The sequence below is a fragment of the Propithecus coquereli genome, unplaced genomic scaffold, assembly GCF_000956105.1.
Source record: "Propithecus coquereli isolate 6110/MARCELLA unplaced genomic scaffold, Pcoq_1.0 Scaffold217, whole genome shotgun sequence".
In the NCBI taxonomy this organism is placed as follows: Eukaryota; Metazoa; Chordata; class Mammalia; order Primates; family Indriidae; genus Propithecus; species Propithecus coquereli.
The window spans coordinates 3419383-3444151 of NW_012146856.1; the positions used below are offsets into that span (position 1 = coordinate 3419383).

At 34.0% G+C, this 24769-nt stretch overlaps 1 protein-coding gene across 2 annotated transcripts in view; it reads left to right on the forward strand.

Annotated features, from left to right (window-relative positions):
• Positions 1 to 24769, forward strand: part of EPB41L5 (erythrocyte membrane protein band 4.1 like 5) — a 110943-nt gene that overhangs the window by 36637 nt on the left and 49537 nt on the right. For both annotated transcript variants that reach the window (XM_012644656.1, XM_012644657.1), the window contains exons 8-16: positions 1235 to 1355; positions 1491 to 1578; positions 2381 to 2469; positions 5089 to 5158; positions 12748 to 12917; positions 14295 to 14401; positions 15511 to 15538; positions 21598 to 21640; positions 22018 to 22133. In XM_012644656.1, the coding sequence (XP_012500110.1) occupies positions 1235 to 1355; positions 1491 to 1578; positions 2381 to 2469; positions 5089 to 5158; positions 12748 to 12917; positions 14295 to 14401; positions 15511 to 15538; positions 21598 to 21640; positions 22018 to 22133 (832 nt within the window). The remainder of the gene's footprint in view (positions 1 to 1234; positions 1356 to 1490; positions 1579 to 2380; positions 2470 to 5088; positions 5159 to 12747; positions 12918 to 14294; positions 14402 to 15510; positions 15539 to 21597; positions 21641 to 22017; positions 22134 to 24769) is intronic.

The following is a 24769-nucleotide window of genomic DNA, read 5'->3' on the forward strand; positions in this document are numbered from 1 at the left end:
TGTAGCAGATTTAGTTGGTGTGCTTTTTCTTTTTAAAAAAAAACAGAGAGTCTTGCTCTGTTGCCCAGGCTGGGGTACAGTGGCCCAATAATATAACAAATAGTTCACCATAACCTCAAATTCCTGGGCTGATGTTATCCTACTGCCCCAAACCTCCTTAGTAGCTGCGACTACAGGGGTATGCCACCATGCCTGGCTACTTTTTAAAATGTTTTAATAGAGATGAGGTCTGGCAATGTTGTCCAGACTAGTTGTCTGGCTGGGTGCTTCTTAAAAACATTGTGGTCCAGACAAAAGATTAATTTCTTCAGTAATAAAGTGGGTGTGATAATATGAAACTGACGTGCTGCCGGCTGCTCTAAAAGGGTGACGGGGTGTGATAATATATATTTTTTAAGGTTGCTATAAAGTTAAATGACATGTCTGTAACATGTCCTGTGTGTAGAGTGGGTGCTCAATAAATAATGAGTGAGTACCATTATTATTTATTATCTCAAGGTGGTTCTCATGTATTTTTTCTGTCCCTAGCTGGATTTGTTTTTTATTGAAATGGAAATATTTTAATACAAGTAAGATATTCTTTTAAAGGAAAAAATTTCAAAAGTATAGAAAATTGGAATTTTTTTTTGCCTTTTCTCCCCAAACCCACAGTTAGTTTAGAGATAATCACAAATGAGTATGTAAATGTTTGTGTGTTGTCAGTTTTTTTCCTGCTCCCTCTTCCCCCGATTTTTAAAAGTTATTTCAGTTATTTTAGGGTTAACGATTTTAAATTTCAGGAAGACAGGGACTGTATCTTGCAATGGTATATGGTGTCATGTTCTGTGCATATTAGTTATATTCTTAATAGATGCCAGCTAATTATCTTTTAAGGATTGCTAAATTTTTTCATTTATTTCTTATAAGATCAAAAAGTATTTCTCTATGGAAGTCTAGAAAGTGGTTTTCAAAAGCTAAGCACTAAGGTGCGACTACATTAAGAGAAAGACATTTAATTAAAACTACACCACCAGCAATTAAGGTGATTTATATGTATGGACTAATAAGTCATAAGTCTAAGCTAGCTTCATTTTTGGGAATTGTCTGGGTTTTATTAATTCCTGTAGTTTAAGAAAGAATCTTTCTAATCTTCTTAGTGATTTTTATTAATAAAATGGGCTTTGAAGAAGGATTCAGCAGAAAATAAACTTACTAGTATTTACAAAATATAACTTTTTGAAACTTATGCTTGTAGCTGAACTTGGTGACTATGATCTTGCTGAGCATAGTCCTGAACTTGTCTCTGAGTTCAGGTTTGTGCCCATCCAGACTGAAGAGATGGAACTGGCTATTTTTGAGAAATGGAAGGAATACAGGTACTTGGCATTTGATCACACTTTAACATAGTTATTTCATATTCAATAGTTATTTCATACTCATTTTCTTCTATTTCTAACCTTGGTATAGAATTCATTTTATATTTATTGTATTTAACATATTTTAAATTTCAGAGGTCAGACACCAGCACAAGCTGAAACCAATTATCTGAATAAAGCCAAATGGCTAGAAATGTATGGGGTTGACATGCATGTGGTCAAGGTAAGTACTGTGTTGTGATGCTTTCTAAAGAATTTATTTCTTGGAGACTTATGACTATGGAATTTTTCAGTATGAGGAAGGGCATGGAGTTTGTATAAATATAAGCTAGTGCTGAGTACTTTGGATGTATGGCTAAAGGGTTGATATTATATACTGAATAACTGGAATCTAACAGAAAGGTTCATTATAAAAAAGAAGAGAAATAACCAAAGTCCCTAAAAAGCTACCTCAGTCCTTTTGAGCTATTATTTGTTTTTCTTAAAGCTTTTAAGCATCTTTTATTCTTTCCACTTCAAATTACCTTATATCACTTAAGCTAGTAACTCTGTTAAAATAATTCAGGAAGCAAAGTTGAAAATTTGTAGCTTGAGAGGACATTGATAAACTATAGAACAGCTTGTGTAGTGATTTATTTCCAGTTTAACTAGCAACAGTTTCCCAGAAAGGTAGTCTTTTCCAAAATTTGTGATTTAAGTAATAAGAAGAATATGGGAAGAAATCTGGAAAAACTTTCTTTGTAGTAGGAGTATAACTGCCCACTTTTAGTGAAGACATACCTTAAAAGTACAGTGTTTCAATGACTAGAAATAAAAATATGTACATGAATTTTTCTGAGAATGTCATTTTGGTTATTCTAAATATCTTGGAAACATCTTGTATATTAATATCAGCCTGGATATAGTTAATATAATTCAAGACAAAAATAAATTAAACAGATGTATAAAAATGTGAAACCTGTTTTATGCTAACACATTTAAAAATAAATAAATAAAACTAACACATTTTTCTCTCCTTAAATTAGGCTAGAGATGGGAATGACTATAGTTTGGGACTAACCCCAACAGGAGTCCTTGTTTTTGAAGGAGAGACCAAAATTGGTTTATTTTTTTGGTAAGCAAGTGATAGTGTCAAAGATACTTACTGTTGTATTGTTTTTTAAATGAGTGAAATCATTTCTATCAAGTTAATACATAAACTAGAGTTTGGCAATCAAATAGTTTTGAAAAGCTTATAAATGAAAAGCAACTATCTCCTGTCACACTTTTACTCATCCTTATTCCCACGCTCCAGAGGCAATTTAAAAAATTCTTCAAGTTATATTTTCCCTTAGTTTCAAGGTATATCCAAATATGTCTTCTTGTAAACATTATGTTTATATATTAAATGTTCATATGGACATTCCCTCCCTTCCTGTAGTCATGTCACTATTTTTAGTATTTTTTGTTCCACAGTCAGTCTCTTTACTCCACAGGTGTGAGAGGAAGATATTAGTACTTCTGTCCCTCCTTTTAAGCTGTGCTCCTCTTTCTGTTCCAACTTTTATCATCTGTATTTTTAAATTACATTTACCTTTTACTTTTACATCAAGGATAGATTTTACTTGGATTTCATAACCATCATTTAGTCCTTCAGGTTTTGTTTAGTGTTCTAAAAGCTGAGACTCAGGAATAGTGTTTGCATTATTACATCTGTGTCAGAACTAGTCCAGAGCTGAGGTGTGTACTGGTATTACAGACATATAATTCTGTGGCCTCCAAGCTGTTTACATCTCACAATAGGCCAGGACTGTTGGCCCCAAGCCTCCACCATTAAACTCAAATTCTTACCTATCCATTTGCTTTAAATATAGCCTAATATGTATAGTTTTAACTATTTAGACCCTGTCTGCTTTATATATCCGATGAAAATATATCCCCTAACATCCGTTAGCCATAGATAACATAAACCCTGTGGGTATGAAAGATCCCAAACCATTGCTGCCTTTCTGAGCTCTCTTACCCAGATACTCCCCACTTGCTGCTGAGTGCCATCCACTACACACTTAAGCACCTTCTCAGATTCCCCTCTCTCCGGGGAGTTCCTTTGCCTTTTTACCCTTCTGGGCAATGGCCGTGCGGCTGCCATCTCTGGAGGGTCACCTGCTGTGAGGGACCTCAGCTGTCATGCAGCCCAGTCCAAACACTGCTCAATAAAGCCCATTGTGCAATACTGCTTTTTCTTGATCAGCCCTGAAATCCTTGAACTCACAACCGGTATTATATTTCCTTTCTGTGTAGCTTTTTGTTTTTTCTAGAGCTCTTGGCTGCCCATGTCACACACCCCACACGTCCCTTTAAATTACCTGCCTTCGTCTTCTCCTTAAGTTCTTTCAGATTTCCAAGGATTGTGTTAAATGGTTATTCTGTTCCTGCTGGAACTGTTTGCTCTTCAGGATGCTGTTCAGCTTTTATCGTAGGACTTCACTTTACCTCAGCGAGCATCCTGTGTTGTCTTCCCATGATTTTCTCTTTTTATTTTTTTCCCTCCTGGTATATATCCTCAAGTAACTGCCTAAGAAAAGGTAGATAAATTGTTCAAATCCTTGGTTACCTTAAAATGGTTTATTCTTCTCCTACTCCTTGAGAATTAGGCTGAGAATAGAATTTTAGGTTGAAAATTATTTCCCTCAAAAAGTTGAAGACAGCATTTCATTTATTTTTGCATCCAGGTGTTCCTGGCTAGAGAATCTCTGAGAGATTTGAGTAGAACACCTTTGCAGTTGTCCCTTGATGCGTGAGGAAGCTGGAGCATTTGTTTCCTAGTCCTTGGGTGTTAATTCCCTGATACTTCCAGCTTGCTTCCAGGCCTGAGAATTGTCTAGGTAGAGAGATAAAAAAAGCACCCTTTTTACCTCTTCATAAGGTTGTTGCGAGAATTGAGTTAATACTTGTAAAACACTTAGAAGAGTACCTGGCACGTAGTAGGTATTATGTAAGTATTTGTTACACAGATAAGTGCTATCTCCTCCTCTCTTCCTCCTCCTATTATTTATTTACTGGTTTATTATTTTAGTAAAGCTCATATAAACAAATTATGTTTCACAGCTATTTTATATAAGTTATATTTAAAGATTAATCAGTGGGAATGTCATATTTTGACATTCACAATTTATGAAAGTGTAGAGTTCGAATGTGGTAGGTGGTTTAGAATTTTAGTACAGGTGGGGAAATAGAGTTGAAAAGTGGACCATAAAATGAGATTAAAAAAAATTTATTAGGATATATTTCCTCAAACTAGAATTGCTGTAGAGTTGAAGACCATAATCAGTGTTTTTCTTTATGCTTTTTTTTAAAGCTGTGTGATCTTTCCTATACCCAGTTCCTGTGCTGCTGCTTTAATACCGAAACAATTTTACTGAGGCCTAAACAATCTCTTCATACTTGGGGCCTATGAAATATGTAGCTTTCTTCATTTTCTTTTTTCCTTAATATTTTTAATGTCTTGTATATGTGCAGTCTCAACTTTGTCAGAGGTATTGCTTTTGAAATGTATACTGTGTTTTTCTGTTACATTTTCTTTTAGATTAGAGGGTTTTTTGGTGGGCAGTGCAAGTTACATTTACCCTCCTGTCAATTTTCAGTTCAGAAGTTAGATGATTAAATGTGTGCTTGAAGTAAAAACAAAAAAAATTGTTATTTTATTTAGAGGACATTTATTTATAAGCTGGCTGTTATTCTCATATTATTATAGGCCCAAGATAACCAGATTGGATTTCAAGAAGAATAAATTAACCTTGGTGGTTGTAGAAGATGATGATCAGGTAGGAATTATGTTGCATTGCTTATTTAACAATGATTATGTTATGTGGTAACTTATATCTTTAAAAGGGGGAATGTACTTCATTGATTTTAAAGAGCCATAGAACAGAAACTTAGTATAATTAATGCTTTAAATGATTTCCTGACTCAGGTCACACAATCCTAAACATACATTTCTGCCCTTAAGATTAAAGATAATATAAAAGTCTATTCTTGTTTCTTCATTGACAATAAATATATCTGAGATATATAAAAAATTACACATAAGTGACTTTATCTCTGTAGTAATTGATGGAAAAGATTAATCAAAAAGATCTACCTAATATTCTTTTAAAAAGACTTTTGAACTAAGGATTACCCTTGTATCAGTTAAAATATAGTTCTTAATTGATACATGTGTGGATGCATATCAGACACCTTACGCTTGGCGAAAGAAGCCAGCCTCAAAAGGTTATGTACTGAATGATTCCATTTATATGACATTCTGGGAAAGGCAAGAAGAATTTTACTATATGCAAACTAATAAATAAATTTTAACATATATGCATACAGATATAGATAAGAGCACATTGGGCAAAATGTTAACACTTGTTGAATCTAGATAGTATAAATATGGATATTTAGTTTCCCTGTATGTTTAAGCATTTTTTTTTTTATTTTTATTTTTTTGAGACAGAGTCTCACTCTGTTGCCTAGGCTAGAGTGCCGTGGCTTCAGCCTAGCTCACAGCAACCTCAAACTCCTGGGCTCAAGCAATCCTACTGCCTCAGCCTCCTGAGTAGCTGTCACTACAGGCACACGCCACCATGCCCGGCTAATTTTTTCTATATATATGTTTTTAGTTGTCCAGATAATTTCTTTCTATTTTTAGTAGAGACGGGGGTCTCGCTCTTGCTCAGGCTGGTCTCGAACTCCTGACCTTGAGCGATCCACCCACCTCGGCCTCCCAGAGTGCTAGGATTACAGGCGTGAGCCACCATGGCTGGCCTGTTTAAGCATTTTTATAATAAAATGCTGGAAAGATTTTTAAAAATCTAGTTAATCAGTTTTCCTTTCCTAGGTAATTTCATTGCTGTACTTCTCCCATTTTAAAATGCTTCCTATGTCTCTCTTCCAGCTTTTATTACATACAGGCATATTTTTACATGTTTCCAGTCTATTTATAATTTATAATTCACCTTTTCCTCCTCATTATTATTATTAGTAGCAATAGTAATGCATTTTGGTTGTACCAGTGTGAAGTGTGGCAAGCAATAGGTGAAGCTAAAAGTATGTGTGTTTGACTGAAATTTTGCCAGTATTGGGATTTTTATCTTCTAATGGAATCTTACTGTTTTAAATTTGATCTTTTTTTAATAGGCATACATGTTAACATTTGATCATGTTTGTTCTTGTATTTCTTTTGGCAATTTATGTTCATGTTCTTCTCTATTGGTACCATAAATATGCTATAAGAAATATCAGTGTAAATTCCAACATAAATATTAATAAATAAAAAGCTGAGATCAGGTGTGTATTACTGTGCATCATGATAGTAGCCCTCAATTGATTTGCTATGGTTGATTTGGATATATGTGGACCTAATTAAATATCATAACTGGGGAAAAGAATAAAACTGTGGAAATTAAACTTAAGTTAAAGGTTCCTATATACTGAGAATAAATTTTTTTTCAAATTTTTGAATATTGATGTTGGGGACTGGTCACTTTTCTCTAATAAGAACACCTGTATTGGTAAATGGTCTTCCGGTTTATATATGAAAGTTCAGGAGATTTTGGTCAATATCAGTAAAATAAAAGAACAGAGTTTATCAGAAGCTTAGTTGTGTCACATAGCAGCTTAACAGGAAGCACTGCTTTACAATCAGTCAGTAGATCTTGGTGTTCTGTTTTGACTCTGAAATTGTTTGTATATGAAATTAGAAATACTGAGTGCTTATATCCCTGGTATGGTGCTAGGCTTTTTTATTAGGATGAATAAGAAATACTTCATATGCTCAAGGAAATTTTACTGTAATAGGAGTGTCCAATAAGTAGGTAAGCTATTGTAATAGTTCAATAAGTAGTAAAATAAGAATATGTAATAAACAAGTCTGCAATGATATGTGGGCATCTATGTTCATGGTATCATTTATAATATTGACATTGTCATACACTAAAACAGGAGGTAGTCAAGAAAAGTAATTATTGCTGTGGGAAGAACTTTATATAATAAGTGAATGTTTGGCACAATACTATTTTTATTCTCGGTTTTTCATAATATGACAAGACTTGCGTATAGAAAAGTTTACATATGTCTCAAATAGCTGGATGCATTATTGCAGGGGGATTTGAGCCTTGGATGATTTTGATCTCCTCCCTTGTTTGTCTTTTCTTATAAAGAACAGGGAATGGGAGATAAATGGCCTCCCAGTACTGATTTGTTGGGTGCTGTTTTAAATTTGTAATTTATTTAGTTCTTAAGAATTTACAGAATTGTCTTTTTATTTATTAGTGAAGGTGTGCTCTCAGAAAGTTTGTTTTGTTCTGGGTTTTTTTTGGTCAAAAATCATGCATTTACTCACTGCAGACTAGAGAGGGAAAGATAAATAAGTTTTTTTGATCTCTGCCCTAAAGAAGATCATTGACATTAAACATCAATGTCAAAATCAAAGTATGTTTTGGGGGGCTGGGTGCCGTGACTCATGCCTGTAATCCCAGCACTTCAAGGGGCTGAGGTGGAAGGATTGCTTGAGGCCAGGAGTTCAAGACCAGCCTGGACAACATAGCAAGAACCCTGTCTACAAAAAATAAAAAAATAAGCTGCGTGTCATAGCATGCACCTGTAGTCCTTCATGGGTCTGAGGTGGGAGGATCGCTTGAGCCCAGGAGTTTGAGGTTACAGTGAGCTATGATCGTGTCAGTACACTTCAGGCTGGGCGACAGAGGGAAACCCTGTCTCAAAAAAATGCATGTTGTTCATAACATAATTTGACCTGTTCTCCTCATTTCAGATGTTAAAAAATACTATCATTGTTTAGTGTATATGAGTGTCAGCTATGTATTTTTTAAAAGCCTAAAAGCAGGCCGGGCGCGGTGGCTCACGCCTGTAATCCTAGCTCTCTGGGAGGCCGAGGCGGGCGGATTGTTTGAGCTCAGGAGTTCGAAACCAGCCTGAGCAAGAGCGAGACCCCGTCTCTACTAAAAATAGAAAGAAATTAATTGGACAACTAAAAATATATAGAAAAAATAGCCGGGCACGGTGGCGCATGCCTGTAGTCCCAGCTACTCGGGAGGCTGAGGCAGGAGGATTGCTTGAGCCCAGGAATTTGAGGTTGCTGTGAGCGAGGATGACACCACGGCACTCTAGCCTGGGCAACACAGTGAGACTCTGTCTCAAAAAAAAAAAAAAAAAAAAAAAGCCTAAAAGCAGCTCAATTGAATTAGTTAATATTTCTGTGTAAGTTTTAATAACCTAGTATACGTTTATTTGATACATTTAATAATTGAAAATGTAGGAAAAGTTATACAGGGAAAAAAATGTTTCTTCTATTCCAGCCACCTATTTTCCTAAATATAAGTCACAAAAGTTAATTATTCCAACAATTTTAAGCCACATGTTTTAAAAACTTTTAACATCTCTAAAAGAAACTGGGATGCATTTTATAATAGGTGGTGCCTTAAAATTGTCAATCAGGCAATAATTTTGACGTAGTTATCATTGCCTTCATGTGTGGGAACTTGTCATAGAAAAATTAGCTGAGTTATAGTCATTGTTAGTACTACAGATGTAAAGTTTAGTTGCTGTTTAAAATGGCTTCAGAAAGGTGACACTGTGATTCAGCATTGAAATGAAAATGTGTCATTTATTCTGACTGCAGAAAACGCATTCAAATAGATCTGTGTTACATACATTTTTCATTAGTGAAATAAATATACATTGTTGGAGAATGACCTCAATTTTATATTTCCTTGCAAAACAACAGCTTTCTTTTCTATTCAGAGTATTTGGTCTTACCTGCCCCACCCTCCACCCCAAACTACTTAATCAGAAAAGAGCATATTAAACGATCCTCAAGATTTTTGTGTACAATGAAGTGTGAGAAGCACTATTTAGCAGAATCTAAGGAAAAAGATGCTTAAAAGTAGATCAAGCAATGATATGTTTTGAAAGCTGAAAGTATTAATACTGAGATATGTGCAGAGGGTTGCCCTACTACTCAGATTGCAAGAAAATCATAGAGACGATAATGGAGTATTTTAAAAGAAATCTCTTGACACAGAAGATGATGATTATATCATCAACAAATGACTTGAAAACGATTCAGAATAGACAGATACTGAATCTGCCTCTTTGAAAATAGGTTATTTTACCGTTTCCTTTTTATGTAAGCATAGATGTGATTAAAATGATATTTGAATCTAAATCTAAAAGCAGTCTTTGAGGAAGAAAAAAAATTCTAACCAATAAGAAAATATGATTATGATTTAATTGGTGATGCTCGTTCCTATTGGGGCGTAAAATAATAGTGCATCTTACAATTGATGATATTTTAGGTTTGATCAAATGCAGTATTAACTTCTGTGTATCTTTTCAAAGGTGGTGTGTACAAGCAAATGTGTATAGCAGTTCTTTTATACAGAAGTTAGCATGCTTGTATTGTACACTGTTCTGTACCCACTTTAACTTTACATTATAGCTTGGAATCTCTTCCTTATCAAGTACATAAAGCAGTTCCTTATTCTTATTTAAAAAAAATAAACTGAAACTGTGTAGTATTCTGGTATGTTTAATCAGTTCTCAACTAATTGACATTTATTCACTATGTATATATGTGTATATGTATATATTTGTACATTGCCAATTGTATCTATAGGATAGTTTCCTCGAGATGGATTTGCTGGCTCAAATGGTTATGTGCATTTGTCCTGGATAGAGATCCTATCAGGTTATACTATTATCAGTGTACTAACCTGTTTCTTCAGAGGGAGTTATCAAACATTTTTATCTAAAAAGTGAAAAATGGGATTTCATTGTAGATTTAGTTTTATTTCTATTATTATGAGTGATACTGACCTGTTTGCATACATTCGAGTCATTTGTATTTTCTCCCAGCTGTCTATTCACATCCTTTTGCCCATTTTTCTTTTGTGTTGTTGGCCTTTTTTCTTATAGATTTAGCCCTTTGTGATAGAAATTGTAAATATTTTGTCTAACTGTTTTAAAATATTGTTTCTGGTGGGTTTTGCCATGTACTTTAAAATTTTTATATAGATTTACTGCCAATCTTTTATGCCTTCTGGGTTTTGTTCCATAGCTGGGTTTTGTTTCATTGGAAAGTTTTCCCTACTTTGAGATTATACGTTTTCCCATTGTTTTCATCTATGTTTAGTTTTTGTTGGTAAATTTTGTTGAAGTATAGCATTTATTCAGAAAAATGTACAATTAGATATACAACTTGTTGAATTTTCACATACACTTATATAACCAACACCCAGATTAAGAAATAAAATACTGCCAGAATTATAGACTCTCCTTTGTACTAGATATAGTACCCAAAGATAACCACTCTCTGAATCTAACAGTGTAGATTAGTTTTTGCCTATATTTTGAACTTTACATAAATGGAACCCAACAGAATGTCCTCTTTGTGTCTGGCATCTTTATTTCAACATTGTATTTGTGAGCTTCAGTTATGCTGTGGTGAGTAGTTGTAGTTGGCTTATTCTTATTGTTACATACTATTCAATTTTGTGGGTGGACCACAATTATTTATTCATTCTCCTGTTGCTGAACATTTGAGTTGTTTTCAGTTTTCAGCAGTTAAAAAGAAAGTTGTCCTTAACAAATAAGGTATGTGTGTATTCCGCTTTTGTAGATACTGCCAAACTGTTTTCCAAAGTATTTGTACAAGTTTATAGTCCCTCCAGCAATGTATGAGAGTTCCATTAGTTTTGTGGTTTTTTAATTTATTTTTTGCTAATGTTTGGTATTCTGTCTTTTTCATTTTAGCCATTCTTAGGGGTAACAGAATCATTTTATGGTTTTAATTTGCATTCCCCTGGTAACTACTCTGGTTTGACACTTATTTATGTATTTATTGGATATTTGGATTTTCTGGTATATGAAGTACCTGTTCAAGTCTTTTGTTCATCTTTCTATTAGGTCATGTGCCTTTTCTTTATTGAAAAAATTCTTTATATGTTCTGAATATTGGTTCTTTGTCAGATATTAGTATAATATTGCAAGTATCTTCTCCTTGGCTTGCCTTTGCCACCCCCCTCCCCACTCCCCTGCCCGTCGCCAACTTTTATTGTTAGTTGACACATAATTGCACGTGTTTATTGCATACAGAGTGATATTTTTATATATTTATACAATATGCAATGATCAAATCAGGGTAATTAACTTATCCATCTTGAATCCATTAAGAGTATCTTTGAATAAACTGACAAGTACGGAAAATTATAAAACACATTTTATTCATGATCTAGGGTAGCATTTTTTACACATTCACGTCTTTTAGAAATAGATAAAATTATATATATGAATAAATAATACAACTAAGGTCTAATACCCTAACTACCTACCCCATTTCTTCCCTTTCACTGGCCACCATTTTTGAATGTTACCATTTTCATATATATTTTATAACTTGTTCCAAATATAAATACATCATAAAAAATGGTAGAATTGTTTTAAGAATTTTCATAAATTATATATTTTCAGCATGCTTGTTTTATCTAAACATGTATACCCATATATTCTAATTCATTCATTTAAACCTATATATGGTAGTCTGTAATATGAATAAATAATAGCTCATTCATTGTCTTTGATTCATTTATCTCTCTGTGTAGTTTTGAAATATACCATTATTCACTTGACCATTTCTCTTTTTTTGGACATTTAGGATTTGTGCCAATTTTTACTGTTATAAATGAGACTATGAAGAAAGTCTTTTGCTTATAACTTCTGGTGTTTAAAAAATCATTTTCCCTATAGAGGTAGGAGAACTTGCTTACAAGTGTAGGTTCTGGGGCCAAACTGGCTAGGTTCATGTCCAGTTTCCTCTCTTAGTAGCTTTGTGATGTTGGACTTAATTTCTTTCAGTCTCTGTTTCCTTATCTATGAAATGAGGCTAATGATAATTCATCTGCTCTTTGGAGTAATTAATGTGAAATCCTTAAAGTGCCTATGAGTGTTAACTATGATAATTAGACTCCTGGGAGTGTGATCACTAAGAGAAAAATGTGAACATTTTTAAGGCCCTTATTATATATTGCCAGATCTTATATGATCCTTTAAATTATATAGTTATCCCAAAGAATGGCAGACGAAGCCTCATTTTACGTCCCTCTGACAAATGAGATCATGTAAGTAGAGGGGACACTCTTAGGAATAATTTTACATTGGCTGAGAAAATGAACAGCTTGATTTCAACTCTGCCTTTTTATGTAGATATTATAAAAAGTGTCTGAGTTTCAAGGAGCAAACTAGATGCTTTATTATTTGCTTCTTGGTATTACTATGGTTGTATTTGTATCTCAGAAATAGAAACAGGACTGTTTGACCTAATAATCACCTCTTTTTACATTCTTTTCTTTTTTAGGGCAAAGAACAGGAGCATACATTTGTCTTTAGACTGGATCATCCAAAAGCTTGCAAACATTTGTGGAAATGTGCTGTGGAGCACCATGCCTTCTTCCGCCTTCGAGGCCCTGTCCAAAAGAGTTCTCATCGATCGGGATTTATTCGACTAGGATCACGATTTAGATACAGGTTACCTTTTAATAGCTGCTTTCTATATCTTTCATTCTTCCGTACAGGCCAAAAAATTTAGGCCAATCCTCATTTTACAAATGTGGGAACTAAGGCTTGGAGAAATAAAGTGGTTTACCAAAGTCTTCCATTTGCCAAAAGAAAAAAGTGGGGCCGGCGTGGTGGCTCACGCCTGTAATCCTAGCACTCTGGGAGGCCGAGGCAGGCGGATTGTTTGAGCTCAGGAGTTTGAGACCAGCCTAAGCAAGAGCGAGACCCCATCTCTACTGAAAAAATAGAAATTATCTAGACAACTAAAAATATATAGAAAAAATTAGCCAGGCATGGTGGCACATGCCCAGAGTCCCAGCTACTCAGGAGGCTGAGGCAGAAGGATCGCTTGAGCCCAGGAGTTTGAGGTTGCTGTGAGCTAGGCTAATGCCATGGCACTCACTCTAGCCAGGGCAACAGAGTGAGACTCTGTCTCAAAAAAAAAAAAAAAAAAAAGAAAAAGAAAAAAGTGATATTGTTATTGGTTCTAATTTCTTGAATAGATGGGAAAACATGGTAATCATATAATGGATTTTCTATGCCTCTTGACATTTGCTTTGTATATTAACTAACTCCAATTTAAATCCATTTAACAAGAGTTTTATGGATTCTCCATCCAACCACTGGGAACCATATAGAAGAGAAGGGTATCTTGCACTGAATGGGATATTAATCTGGATAATGTTTGTGGGCCTTTATAAACCTGAAGTTCTGGTATTCTTATGACTCATTGTTGGTCATGAGTTAGAATTGTTTTGGTTTATTGGAGAGTAGATTATTGGTTGTGAGTTTTCAAAATGCCACAGGAATTAGTTAGTATGATTTAAAGAAGAATGGATAGTACCAATAATGTAGCAAGTGGATTGTGTAAGAGAGCTTCTAGTCTACCTATATTAAAAGTAATGAGACAGTTTCTTAACAGATTTTAACTGGAAATCTAGGAGAGCAGGTCAATAGTCTTAAAAAATATTTGTGGAAAATTATTCTGTAAAGTTTATCACGATTAGAAAGAGTAATTGAAAAATTTATTTTGAGTACACATTTTACACTGAGGAATGTGGATGGAGGGAGAAGAGGATAATTCCATAAAAGCACAGATCTCCCAAACTTATTTAATGTGTGTGAGTGATGTGCATGCTTAAGGAAAAAATGGTATAATCTGTTGCATATTTCACAAAAGCCTAAAGAGTGAAAGAATGATATGGTAAAAAGAGACATCAAGACTATTAGTAGTTGTTCCTTTGGGATGAAGATCAGGATGATTCTTTTAAGGAGAACCTTTACGTGTGTCTGATTGCAATTGGCCTCAAATTTCTTATTCCTGTTGATATGCCTCATTTATTTTAGTGGGAAAACTGAGTATCAGACCACAAAAACCAATAAAGCAAGAAGATCAACATCCTTTGAAAGAAGGCCCAGCAAACGATATTCTCGACGAACTCTACAAATGAAAGGTACAGTGCAATCCTGTTTCAAAGGACTGTTCTTTGACAAGTAATTATGTGCTGGTGGTGTTTACTTGAGGGGAAGTTATCTGAATCTCCTTAGGTCTATTCCAGCCAACTAAAGTACTTTTATGGCAGAATCAATCTTATAAGATACACAGGGAAAATTGCCTGTATTGTTAGTTGAGATTAAATTTTGTTAATCCTAATTCGGATGATATTCTGAGATTGTGTTTAGTTTTTGTTTGCATTGACCCTTTTAGTGTTTCCGTAGAGAAACATTTTCTCTCCCTTTTTGACTTACAGATCTCATTCACAATAAGACATCTCTTAATCCCTTTAGGAATTTTTAGAAACATTGTTATGTGATAATTCTAATTTTTCTTTTTTTTTTAGTAAACACCTATAGTTTGCAAATAAATTTTAAGTAAAAATTATTTCATATTGTATTGTAATACTAAGGATACTGTTAAATACAGTTTTTAAATTTAATTATTAATATCTCACGTATCGATGTTTCCAAATTCATGTTACCTGTTAAAAATCAATTATATAAGAAAAAGCATTGTTTACTTTGATAAATAAAACTTGTGTATGATTTAAAATCTGAATTTGTATTAAAATACAAATTGAATTTTAAGTATTTCCAATTTCAGAGCCATCACCAGTTGTCCAACAACTGCCTTGTTCTGATGTTTGGCAATATTGATTTTTTTAAAAACTGATTTATATTCATAATTTTTGGTGTGGCTGTAAGTTAAATAATACATAGTTATAAATGAAACCATTTTAATTTGTGATGATTTAAAACCCTAAGTTACCTCCTTTGCTACTGAGGATGATGCAGAATCAGTCAGCTCACTCTGGGCCTTACAGATGGTTCTGTTTTAAAGGAAGAGATGTATATGTATTTTACTGCTTTATTTAAAAAATGGTAATAACTGCTATTATTGACGTTAATAATGTGAACCCCAGAACGTTTCTGTGAAATGAAGCTGTTAAATTTGTGGTTGGGAAACATGGTTCATAATGCAGTTATTCAAGGTTTTACTTTGATGAATAGTGAAGCAATTTATCATGTAAGATGAGACTAACAAGATGTTCTTTTCTTTTGTCAGCAAGTACACCAAAACCTGTAGAACTCGGGTGAGTAAAGTCTTGGAACTTAGGAATTTATATAGAATGTTTTAGCATTTATGCAGTTGCTGTCATTAAACAGATGTTTGCTGAAGACCTACTGAAGTGTCACGTTGCCCCTAGGCATTGGGGATATAGCAGGGAACAAATAAACACATAGTATCAGACAAAATTGACGTGAAGAAAAATAAAGAATGGGGGAGTGGATGTGCTGTTCATAACGAGAATGTTATACATTTGTTATTGGCAAGTGACTGATGATAAAAAGATGAATAAATTATGGTCCTTAGATACAAGGAGCTCAAAGAACAAAGATTGATTTGCAAATAAACAATTTTATTCCTGGGATAAATCTCACTTGGTCATGTTGTATAATCCTCCCTCATGTTATATGTTGCTAGATTTGGTTTGCCTGGTATTTTTTTGTAGATTTGTGTGTCTTATGTTCATCAGAGATACTGTCTTATGTTCATCAGAGATATTGATCTATAGTTTTCTTATAAAGTCTTTATTTGGTTTTAGTATGAGGGTGATAATTGGCTTTACAGAATGAGTTGGTGATGTTCCCTCCTTTTTTATTTTTGGGAAGAGTTCATAAAGAATTGGTACTCTCTAAGTGTATGGTAGAATTTACGATTAAAGTCACCTGGACTGGACTTTCTCTTTGTGTGAAGTTTAGAAATTATTAATTCCATTTCTTAGAGATCTATGCAAATTTTCTTTTCTATAGTGAGTCAGTTTAGGAATTTGTGTCTTTCTAGAATTTGTCCATTTTGTCTAAGTTACCTAATTTTTTGGCATACAGTTCATATTATTCCCTTTTCCTTTTTTCTATGTAAAGTCAGTGGTGATGTCCCCTCTTTCCTTTCTGACTTTTAGGAATTTGAGTTTTGTGTTTTTTTGGTTTTTTTCTTGGTTGGTTTATCCAAAAGTTTGTCAGTTTTGTTGACCTTTTCAAATAGAATCAGTTTTTGGTTTTCATTGATTTTCCTATTTTCTATATCATTAATTTTTGCTCTAATCTGTATTATTTCCTTCCTTCTAATTGCTTTAGGCTTAGTTTGCTCTTTTTTTACTATCTTAAGGTAGAAGGTTAGGTTATTTGAGACCTTTATTCTTTTTTAACATAACATTTACAGCTATAAATTTCCTTTGAAGCACTACTTTAATTACATTCAATAATTGTAATTGTAATAATAATTGTTTTTAGTTTTTGTGAATCCCAAATTATTTTCTAATTTCACTTGTGGTTTCTTCTTTGATCTATCAGTTACTTAAGAATGTATTGCTAAATTTTTACATATTCGTGAATATCTTAAATTTTCTTTTAGTTTTTTCTAAATTTATTTCCTAGTGGTTAAAGAACATACTTTGTATGGTATTGATCCCATTAAATTTGAGACTTATTTTATGGCCTACCATATGATTCATCCTAGAAAATGGTCCATGTGTTCTTAAGAATATGTATTCTGCTGTTTTTGAGTAGAGGGTCTCTAGATGTCTGTTAGGTCTAGTTAGTTGATAATGTTGTTCATACATGGTTCATCTTTTGCCTAGTTTTATTCATTATTGAGAGTGGGGTATTGAAGTCTACAACTGTTGTTGTTCATTAATGTATTCCTCCCTTCAATGCTTTCAATTTTTGTTTCATGTATATTGGGGATTGTTGTTAGGTACATATGTGTTTATAAATATTATATTATCCTGATGGACTGTTCCTTTTATCACCATAAAAAGTTCCTCTTTAGTAACTTTTTTGGTTGTTTTAAAGCCTACTTTGTCTGATAAAAGTATTGCCAATCCAGTTTTCTTATGGTTGCTTTTCCATGGTATAACTTTCTGATCAACTTTGAGAAGTTTTCACCTATTTCTTTAGATAATTCTTTACTCTTTTTATCTCCTTCTGGAATTTCTGTTAAATGTACATTGCTATACTTGATGGTGTCCCACACGCCTCTGAGTCTGTTCATTTTTTCTTCTTCTTCTTCTTTTTTTTTTATTCCTCAGAGTAAATAATCTCACTTATCTTCAAGTTTACTGATTGTTTTGCCTGCTCAGATCTGCCATGGAGCCACTACCCCTCCCCCCCATGAATTTTTCCTTTCAGTTACTGTATTTTTGAACTCCAGAATTTCTCTTCGGTTCTTTTTTACTATAATTTCTGGGTAATGATACTTTCTATTTGGTGAGACATTGTTCTCACACTTTATTTCTTTAGTTGTGGTTTCCTTAGTTGCTGAACATATTTAAAACAGCTGATTTAAAGTGTAGAGAGCTGTGTGAATGTTTGCCTCACCTTCTTGGTTATACCCACCAGGAGTAGAATTGCCACCACACTGAGCTTGGGAGAGGGGAGCAAATTGTGGGTCAGATGCTACAGACTTAGCTCTTAATGAGATTTAGTAGATTTTCTTGAATAAGTGTTTCTCCCCTTAATATATGCCTGTATGACAACTTCCGGAGACTTTAATGATTTTTAAAAATAATTTTCACCAGGTAAATGTTTTCACTGGGAGGAGTATCTGCTTTTGTCTTAAAACCACCATTCTGAAAGTCTCACTTCTGATGACTCTATTACTTTTAATAGTGTATATTGTAACATTTAGTCTCATGTAATAATGCCTGTTAACAATTGGTATATATTAGAGTCTCCTGAAATGCTATTTAAGTAATCAGATTCAGACCATACCCACAAATCTAGTTTCTTTTTGAATGTGTTTTTATTCTTACATGGCAGATATATGACTAGACCTTCTTCAAAAGAAGTTGGTTGTTTTTGGGTACTGAATATGGTCAGCCTCACCTTGAAATGTCCTATTAAATTTTTTTTTCCTTAGAAAGCTATTAAAGCCATGCTGTGATTCACTTACAAAAGCACTCTGCTTTCTGAACAAGGACTCCCTTCAAGTTTCTTTAGCTGTCCGTAGGCCGTTAGAAATAAATAAATTAATAGAGCAGGGAGGAAGTGAGGAATTCCCTCGATCACGAAATTTTAATTAGGTGAAAAACAAAATTTTATGCCTTTCCTGGGCTATACTGGGGTATACTATACCTGGGGTATACTTTTATTTTCCTTGGATTTATTTATAACCTATGCTTTTAAGAAAATGGTGAAGAAATATTAGAGGTTTTCTGTATTGTGAAAACTATTTTGTTTGTTTAATGGATCATGTCTTGCTATCTTGAAAGAGGGAGGCTGATACAGCATATTAGAGCTTAAAGTAAGGAGTAGAGTACCTGATGAAGTTAGCAGAAATGTAAACAAAGTATTGAAGCAGTGATATATAGTTGAAAAATTAAGGCCTTTATTTGCAAAATAAAAGGTCCTCCCTTAAGATATTCTGAAACATACATTTCTGATTTTAAAAAGTATGAAAATATATATAATGTCTTTCCTAGAATTAAGATTAATTTAACTTTAATGGCTAAATGTTGGTGATCCTTAATTAGTGATGCTTTCGGCACAGGAAAACAACAGAAATGGGATATTTAAGCAGTGATACTTTTTTTTTTTTTTAAAGAATGGGCTTTTAGAAATGAAGTGTAGAGGGGGGCCCAACTCCCCTAAAGGTTATTGAGCACCGCTCATCAGTGTTTGGGAGAACCTGAGCTTGGGCTGGCATGTTTTATGTCCTTTCACTCTGGCCCTTCCAGTTCTGCTTGCATGAACAGTTTTGCTCCAGTGAACCATGGAAAACAGTACTGTTTGAAAAGGCACAACTATTTGACCTAAAAATCTTTCTGACCTTGTACTCTGCAGTTTTGTAAAATGCCTATTTAAGTAACAGGTTTTTAAATTGGCTGATGTCAGTCATTTTCCTTGTACTGTTTTGTCTCCTAACTACTCCCTTGTGAGTCTTAACTAATATAAAGGATCTTAAGAAGTGACATTTTAAAAGATAGTTGACATTTCAATTACTAGTACTTTTTATACAAGCTTAGTGGGCAGTCTTGAACACATAAAATAGGAAAAGAAAAAATGGTGGAGGAAATCAAATGATTTGAAGGGGCATAAGAGCAAAAGGGGTCACTTATTGCATATAGTCTTTTAAAAGGGGAAGCTTGGTCTAGGTCAGTTATGATAAGTAATTCTGTCAATAATCCTTTCATATTTGTGAAAGTGAAAGACTATGTATAATTATCAGAAAATAATGCTTTCTATTTCAAATTATTTGAAAGTAAGCTATGATTCAGTTAACATTACTTATCATAACCACTTTCTTCCTCATGTTATTCTTACTCATGTTTTTATTCATCACGTACTACAGTTATTCCCAGTTAAAGGAAAAGCTTCAGAGAATAACCAAAGGACCACAGACTAGTGAGTTTAACTTTTGTACCATGCAGGCCAGATGAGATTTCATTAAGGTTTAAGATCATGGGTTACTTAAGTATAATTTATTCTGGGAAGAGCAACATGGTTAATAAAAAGAAATTGTTCCTGATAGTTTCTTTACAAATGCCTTGGCAATGGATCTACACAAAATAGTATTTTTTTAAAAGGTATTTTGTCACAGTTCTTTGTACTTTGCTAATATTAATTCATTTAATCCTTCTAACAGTCTTATACAAATCAGTAACCTGAAGTACAGAGACCAGAGCTAGTGACACAACTTAACTTTGAACCCAGATGATGGTTGTGCAAATTCTGGTGACTCAACTTGTAATTGAGACTGGGCGCAGTGGCTCACACCTATAATCCTAGCACTCCGGGAGGCCAACGTGGGAGGATTGCTTGAGCTCAGGAGTTCGAGACCAGCCTGAACAAGAAAGAGCAAGACCCTGTCTCTACTAAAAATAGAAAAAAAAAATTAGCTGGGCAACTAAAAGTAGAAAAAATTAGCCAGGCGTGGTGGTGCATGCCTGTAGTCCCAGCTGCTTTGGGAGGCTGAGGCAGGAGGATTGCCTGAGCCCAGAAGTTTGAGGTAGCTGTGAGCTAGGGTGATGCCATGGCACTCTAGTCTGGGCAACAGAGTAAGAGTCTTGTCTCAAAAAAAAAAAAAAACCAAAAACGAAAACAAAACATCTTGTAATTGAGATGTAGTTGATTTTTTAAAAAAAAGGATATAAAATGGATTCATTCTTCATCCCCTGGCCTTATAGCAAGGCCTCTTATTCTTAAATTCTTTTTTAATTCATTGTCTTTCATCATCAGGTAGCTTTTGTTTTTGCTCTCAGCCTCCTTCCCCACCCTCCCAAAGGTTTCTGGAAGCTGTATGCAGAGTTTGTGTTTGAGAAGCTTTGCCTACATCCTTTTACTAGAATTGACATCTTGGCTGGGTATAACGTAATATTCTTGAGTATTGCTTTGGAGAAGTCTGTGCCAACCTGATACTGGCAGTGATTTGCTAATTTTAAATCTTCTTGGGATGCCCAAAGTAGTCTGTCCTTATTCTTGAAGATTAGTGGCTAACAACAAGGAATTAAATGAGATATTCTGTATCTCATTTTCCTGCAACATAGTGCTATCATTAAATCTGTAGATTAATCTCTTTCAAGGAATTTTTAAAGCACTTTTTTTAAATTAGGACAGGGAATGGGTACAACTTAAAAATTTAAAAGCATATTTATAAATCATTTGGAGAAGATACAGACATTTCTAACTTTCTAAGGCCTTTTGAGTTATAAAATGCTAAACTATTACACTGGAAAATCTTGAAAGGGTAGGAATATACAAAAAAAGTGATGGATCAGATAAATTTATGTGAATATTTACATTGCTCTCTTTCTTTGTTTAGCCATCTGTCTTTGTGGGACAGATATTGTCTAATGAATATACAAGGTTAGTCATGACGTATACCTCTAAAGCACAGTGAAAATACACACATGTGGAAAGTGTCATATGAACAGACTATAGAAAAGCAAATGTTTGCCTATTAAGAGCAAATGTATTCTGGGCATCTGATATTCCTAGTTTTAAGATACCAGCAGTAGATTTATTTTTTATTTGAAACAAAATATTAATGTCTTTAAAATAAATCTGCTTTCATTAGTGTGTATATGATTTTACAAAGCGAAGCCCTAGAATTTCATATATAGTTTTTTAATACATTTTTTCCCCATTACAGTGTTCACAATAATGTCTCAACCCAGAGTAATGGCTCTCAACAGGTAAGGCACTTTGCTTTGAAAACACTAGTAAATTATGGTAAATAATAGTGTTGTTAATTGGATTTTCATAATGGTGTAATCTTGCACAAGTTTTGTGCATTTTCTTTAACCCTCAAGTGTTCAATAATATCTAATTCTATTATTTTACTATCTAAAATGTAAATGAAACAGACTCTAAAGCATTTCCTGTCCCTATAAATCCAGGAAAATGAATGAAATATTAATAGTCCATTAAATTATCTATCTACAAGGTGGTACATAAAATTGAAACATTTGTTTGCATTATATTTGTTCACTATGTAGATAGTATTCTATTTGTTGTGGAAGAGATGTTTTATTTAAGCAAAATAGATGATTTTTACAATTTTTGTCCAAAGGCTTGGGGTGCGAGATCTGCTCTGCCTGTGATTCCTTCTGTATTCTCTGGTCCTGTGCTGGTGGAGATAGAGAATCTTCCACAGAGTCCTGGAACAGACCAGCATGACAGGAAATGGTTTGTTAATTCCTTAAACCAAAGTAAAATATTACTTGCTTAATTGTATTCTAAATTCCAAGCCATAATCTTAAAGTACTTTAAGTATGATTGAAAGCAAATTATTCATATTTGTGAGCTGAAAAGAAGCATATTATTGAGCAGTCATATTGGGATGGGGAAAATAAGGGATGTGGATGAAGAAGGGAGTGTGTTTGTCCAAATGAAGACTATCAAACAGCCGTCCTTATTTTGATTAGCATGATCTGGGATTGGTGAGTGGTTCTCTGTTGAAAAAGACTTCCGTGCTTGTCAGTAAACCTTTTCCCAGATGCATAAGGAAAATATGTCCATACGTGTTATTCCATACAACACGATGCTACTACATCGGATATGTTTTCTTCAATTAAGACTGAAGATAAAACCAAAAGGGAAACATGGGTAAAGTCCAGTAAAACAAAGCATGAGTCATTCCATATTTTGGAGATTAGGAGATAGTCTGATGACAGGAAGGATTTCATTTATTTAGATTTCTAGGGTCTTTTTCTAGATTAATAGTAAATACACAAATATGGATACTTTGTGGTTTACTGGGGTTAATCAATGGGGTTCATCCTTTCCCAAATAAATGTATGTGACTTGGCGGGGGGTGGGAGGTCCTTGGCAATTATTTGATTGAGTGGTCATATTGGATGTATTATATGTTCAAGTTTTGTGTCTGTGAAATGAACTTTGATAATTCATAGGATGTTTCTCTTTTTCTCTTGCTCTTAATTTGTTTAGTACCTGAAATCTGTTGAGTTTCTGTGGTGATCTCAAGGTTTTGGTCAGCTTTCTGTGCAACCAGTTCTTCCTTCATGGTGGTGGGTCAACAGTGGTTGGTGATTATTTTCAGTCTTTGCTATGTAATTTTTTCACTGTTATTTTGACTTAATTACTGCAAGGTGCTTTGCTTTTGATGGTGGGCATATTTTTACTTCAGTTCCAAATAACTTGTAATTAGTTTATAAAATGAAGGGGATCCCCCCCCCATTTTCTCTTTATTTTCCTTGTACGTGGGTATGCGGTGGGGGTACTTTGTGTGTGCACGTACACATCTGGGCACACACTTAAAAGTAAAGAGTGAAGCTTCTAAATGTCAAATTTTAGTCTTTATGTAAGCCATTAAAAAAGTTTCTTCAATTTCTTACCAAAACATGGCTCCAGTAAGGAGCTATATTTGATCTCATTTATGTTACCATCAAGTGCTAGTGGCAAGGAAAAATAGTACTGAGACTTCAACTATCAAGGAACTTTTTAAATATATTTGCCTTTTATATTAATATGAAATGAGAGTCTGATTAGTTTGCATCCTGTTACCATGACACTAAATCTTTATTGAGTCTTTCTATTTTAATAGGTCCATATTTAAATCTGTTTAATTTGGTTTGTTAGGCACTACTCAGTTTCTTTGGTGCATCCTTTAGAAAGAGAGTATTGAATTTATTGAATTTCAGGAAAAGTGAAAAATTTGGAGCTGTGTTCTTCCTTTATGTGATTGTGCTGAGACCTCCTTTGCTGAAATGGAGTAAAGCAGTGATCCCTAAAACCTAATGAGCCTAGTGTATGTCAGCAAGGGCATGGAACTGAATAATAGAGCTGACATGTCTTGGAGCTAACAGATTCTCCAGCCTTAACTTAAAATGCATTCTTTATTTCATTCTTTGTTTCTGCATGCTTTGATTCTTATTAATACTTTTAAAAGAATATAAAACAGTCCTCCTTTAGAAAGTGATAAATTGTTAAGATTTGGAAATGCTCCCTAAGTTTGAACAATTGGGCAGAAAAATGGAACATTCTATTTCTGGTAGATAACTTTTAACCAATTTAATGTAACCTACTCCCTGTTCAAGTCTTCAGCTTTTTCTTGCTGGAATCTTTTAAGTGATACCATTATTTGGGCAGATCATTTGGTAGATCAGTAACTTAGAATTTTCAAGTATTTAAAGTATCACCTTTTGAGGAACAATTCATGTATTTTTAAGTCCATAAATCATTTATAAACAACAATAAAAAATAATAGTATTTAGAGAATTTTGCATCTACAGGTGAGAACTATGATGATGCAGTGGCATCATAATAGTTCACTGCAACCTCAAACTCATGGGTTCCAGCAGATCTTCCTGCCTAAGCCTCTTGAGCAGCTGGCACTATAGGCATGCCATCACACCTGGCTAATTTTTCTGTTTTTAGTAGAGATGGAGGTCTCGCTCTTGCTCAGCCTGGTTGCGCAGGCTGGTCTCGAACTCCTGGCCTCAAGCGATACTCCTGCCTTGGCCTCCCAGAGTGCTAGGATTACAGGCATGAGCCACCACGACTGGCTGAGAACGTAAATTTTTAGAGCCCCTAAATTTGAGGGTTGTGAATTTCGTGGGTCAGTTTTGATGAACAAATTGTATTTCAATTGAGGGAGAGAAGATAATTTTATTATATTTTAGCAAAAGCCTTCCAAGTTCTGAAAAAATCCTTTTAGTTAGTTTCTTTTCAGTTTCCCTAAGGAATAAAGGTGAAGAGTAATGTTTTGGTTGAGTTAGAAAGATAACACTAATTTTAAAATCCTTTTTTTTTTTTTTTTTTTTTTTTTTTTTTTTTTTTTTAAATACTCTTTCTAAATTTTG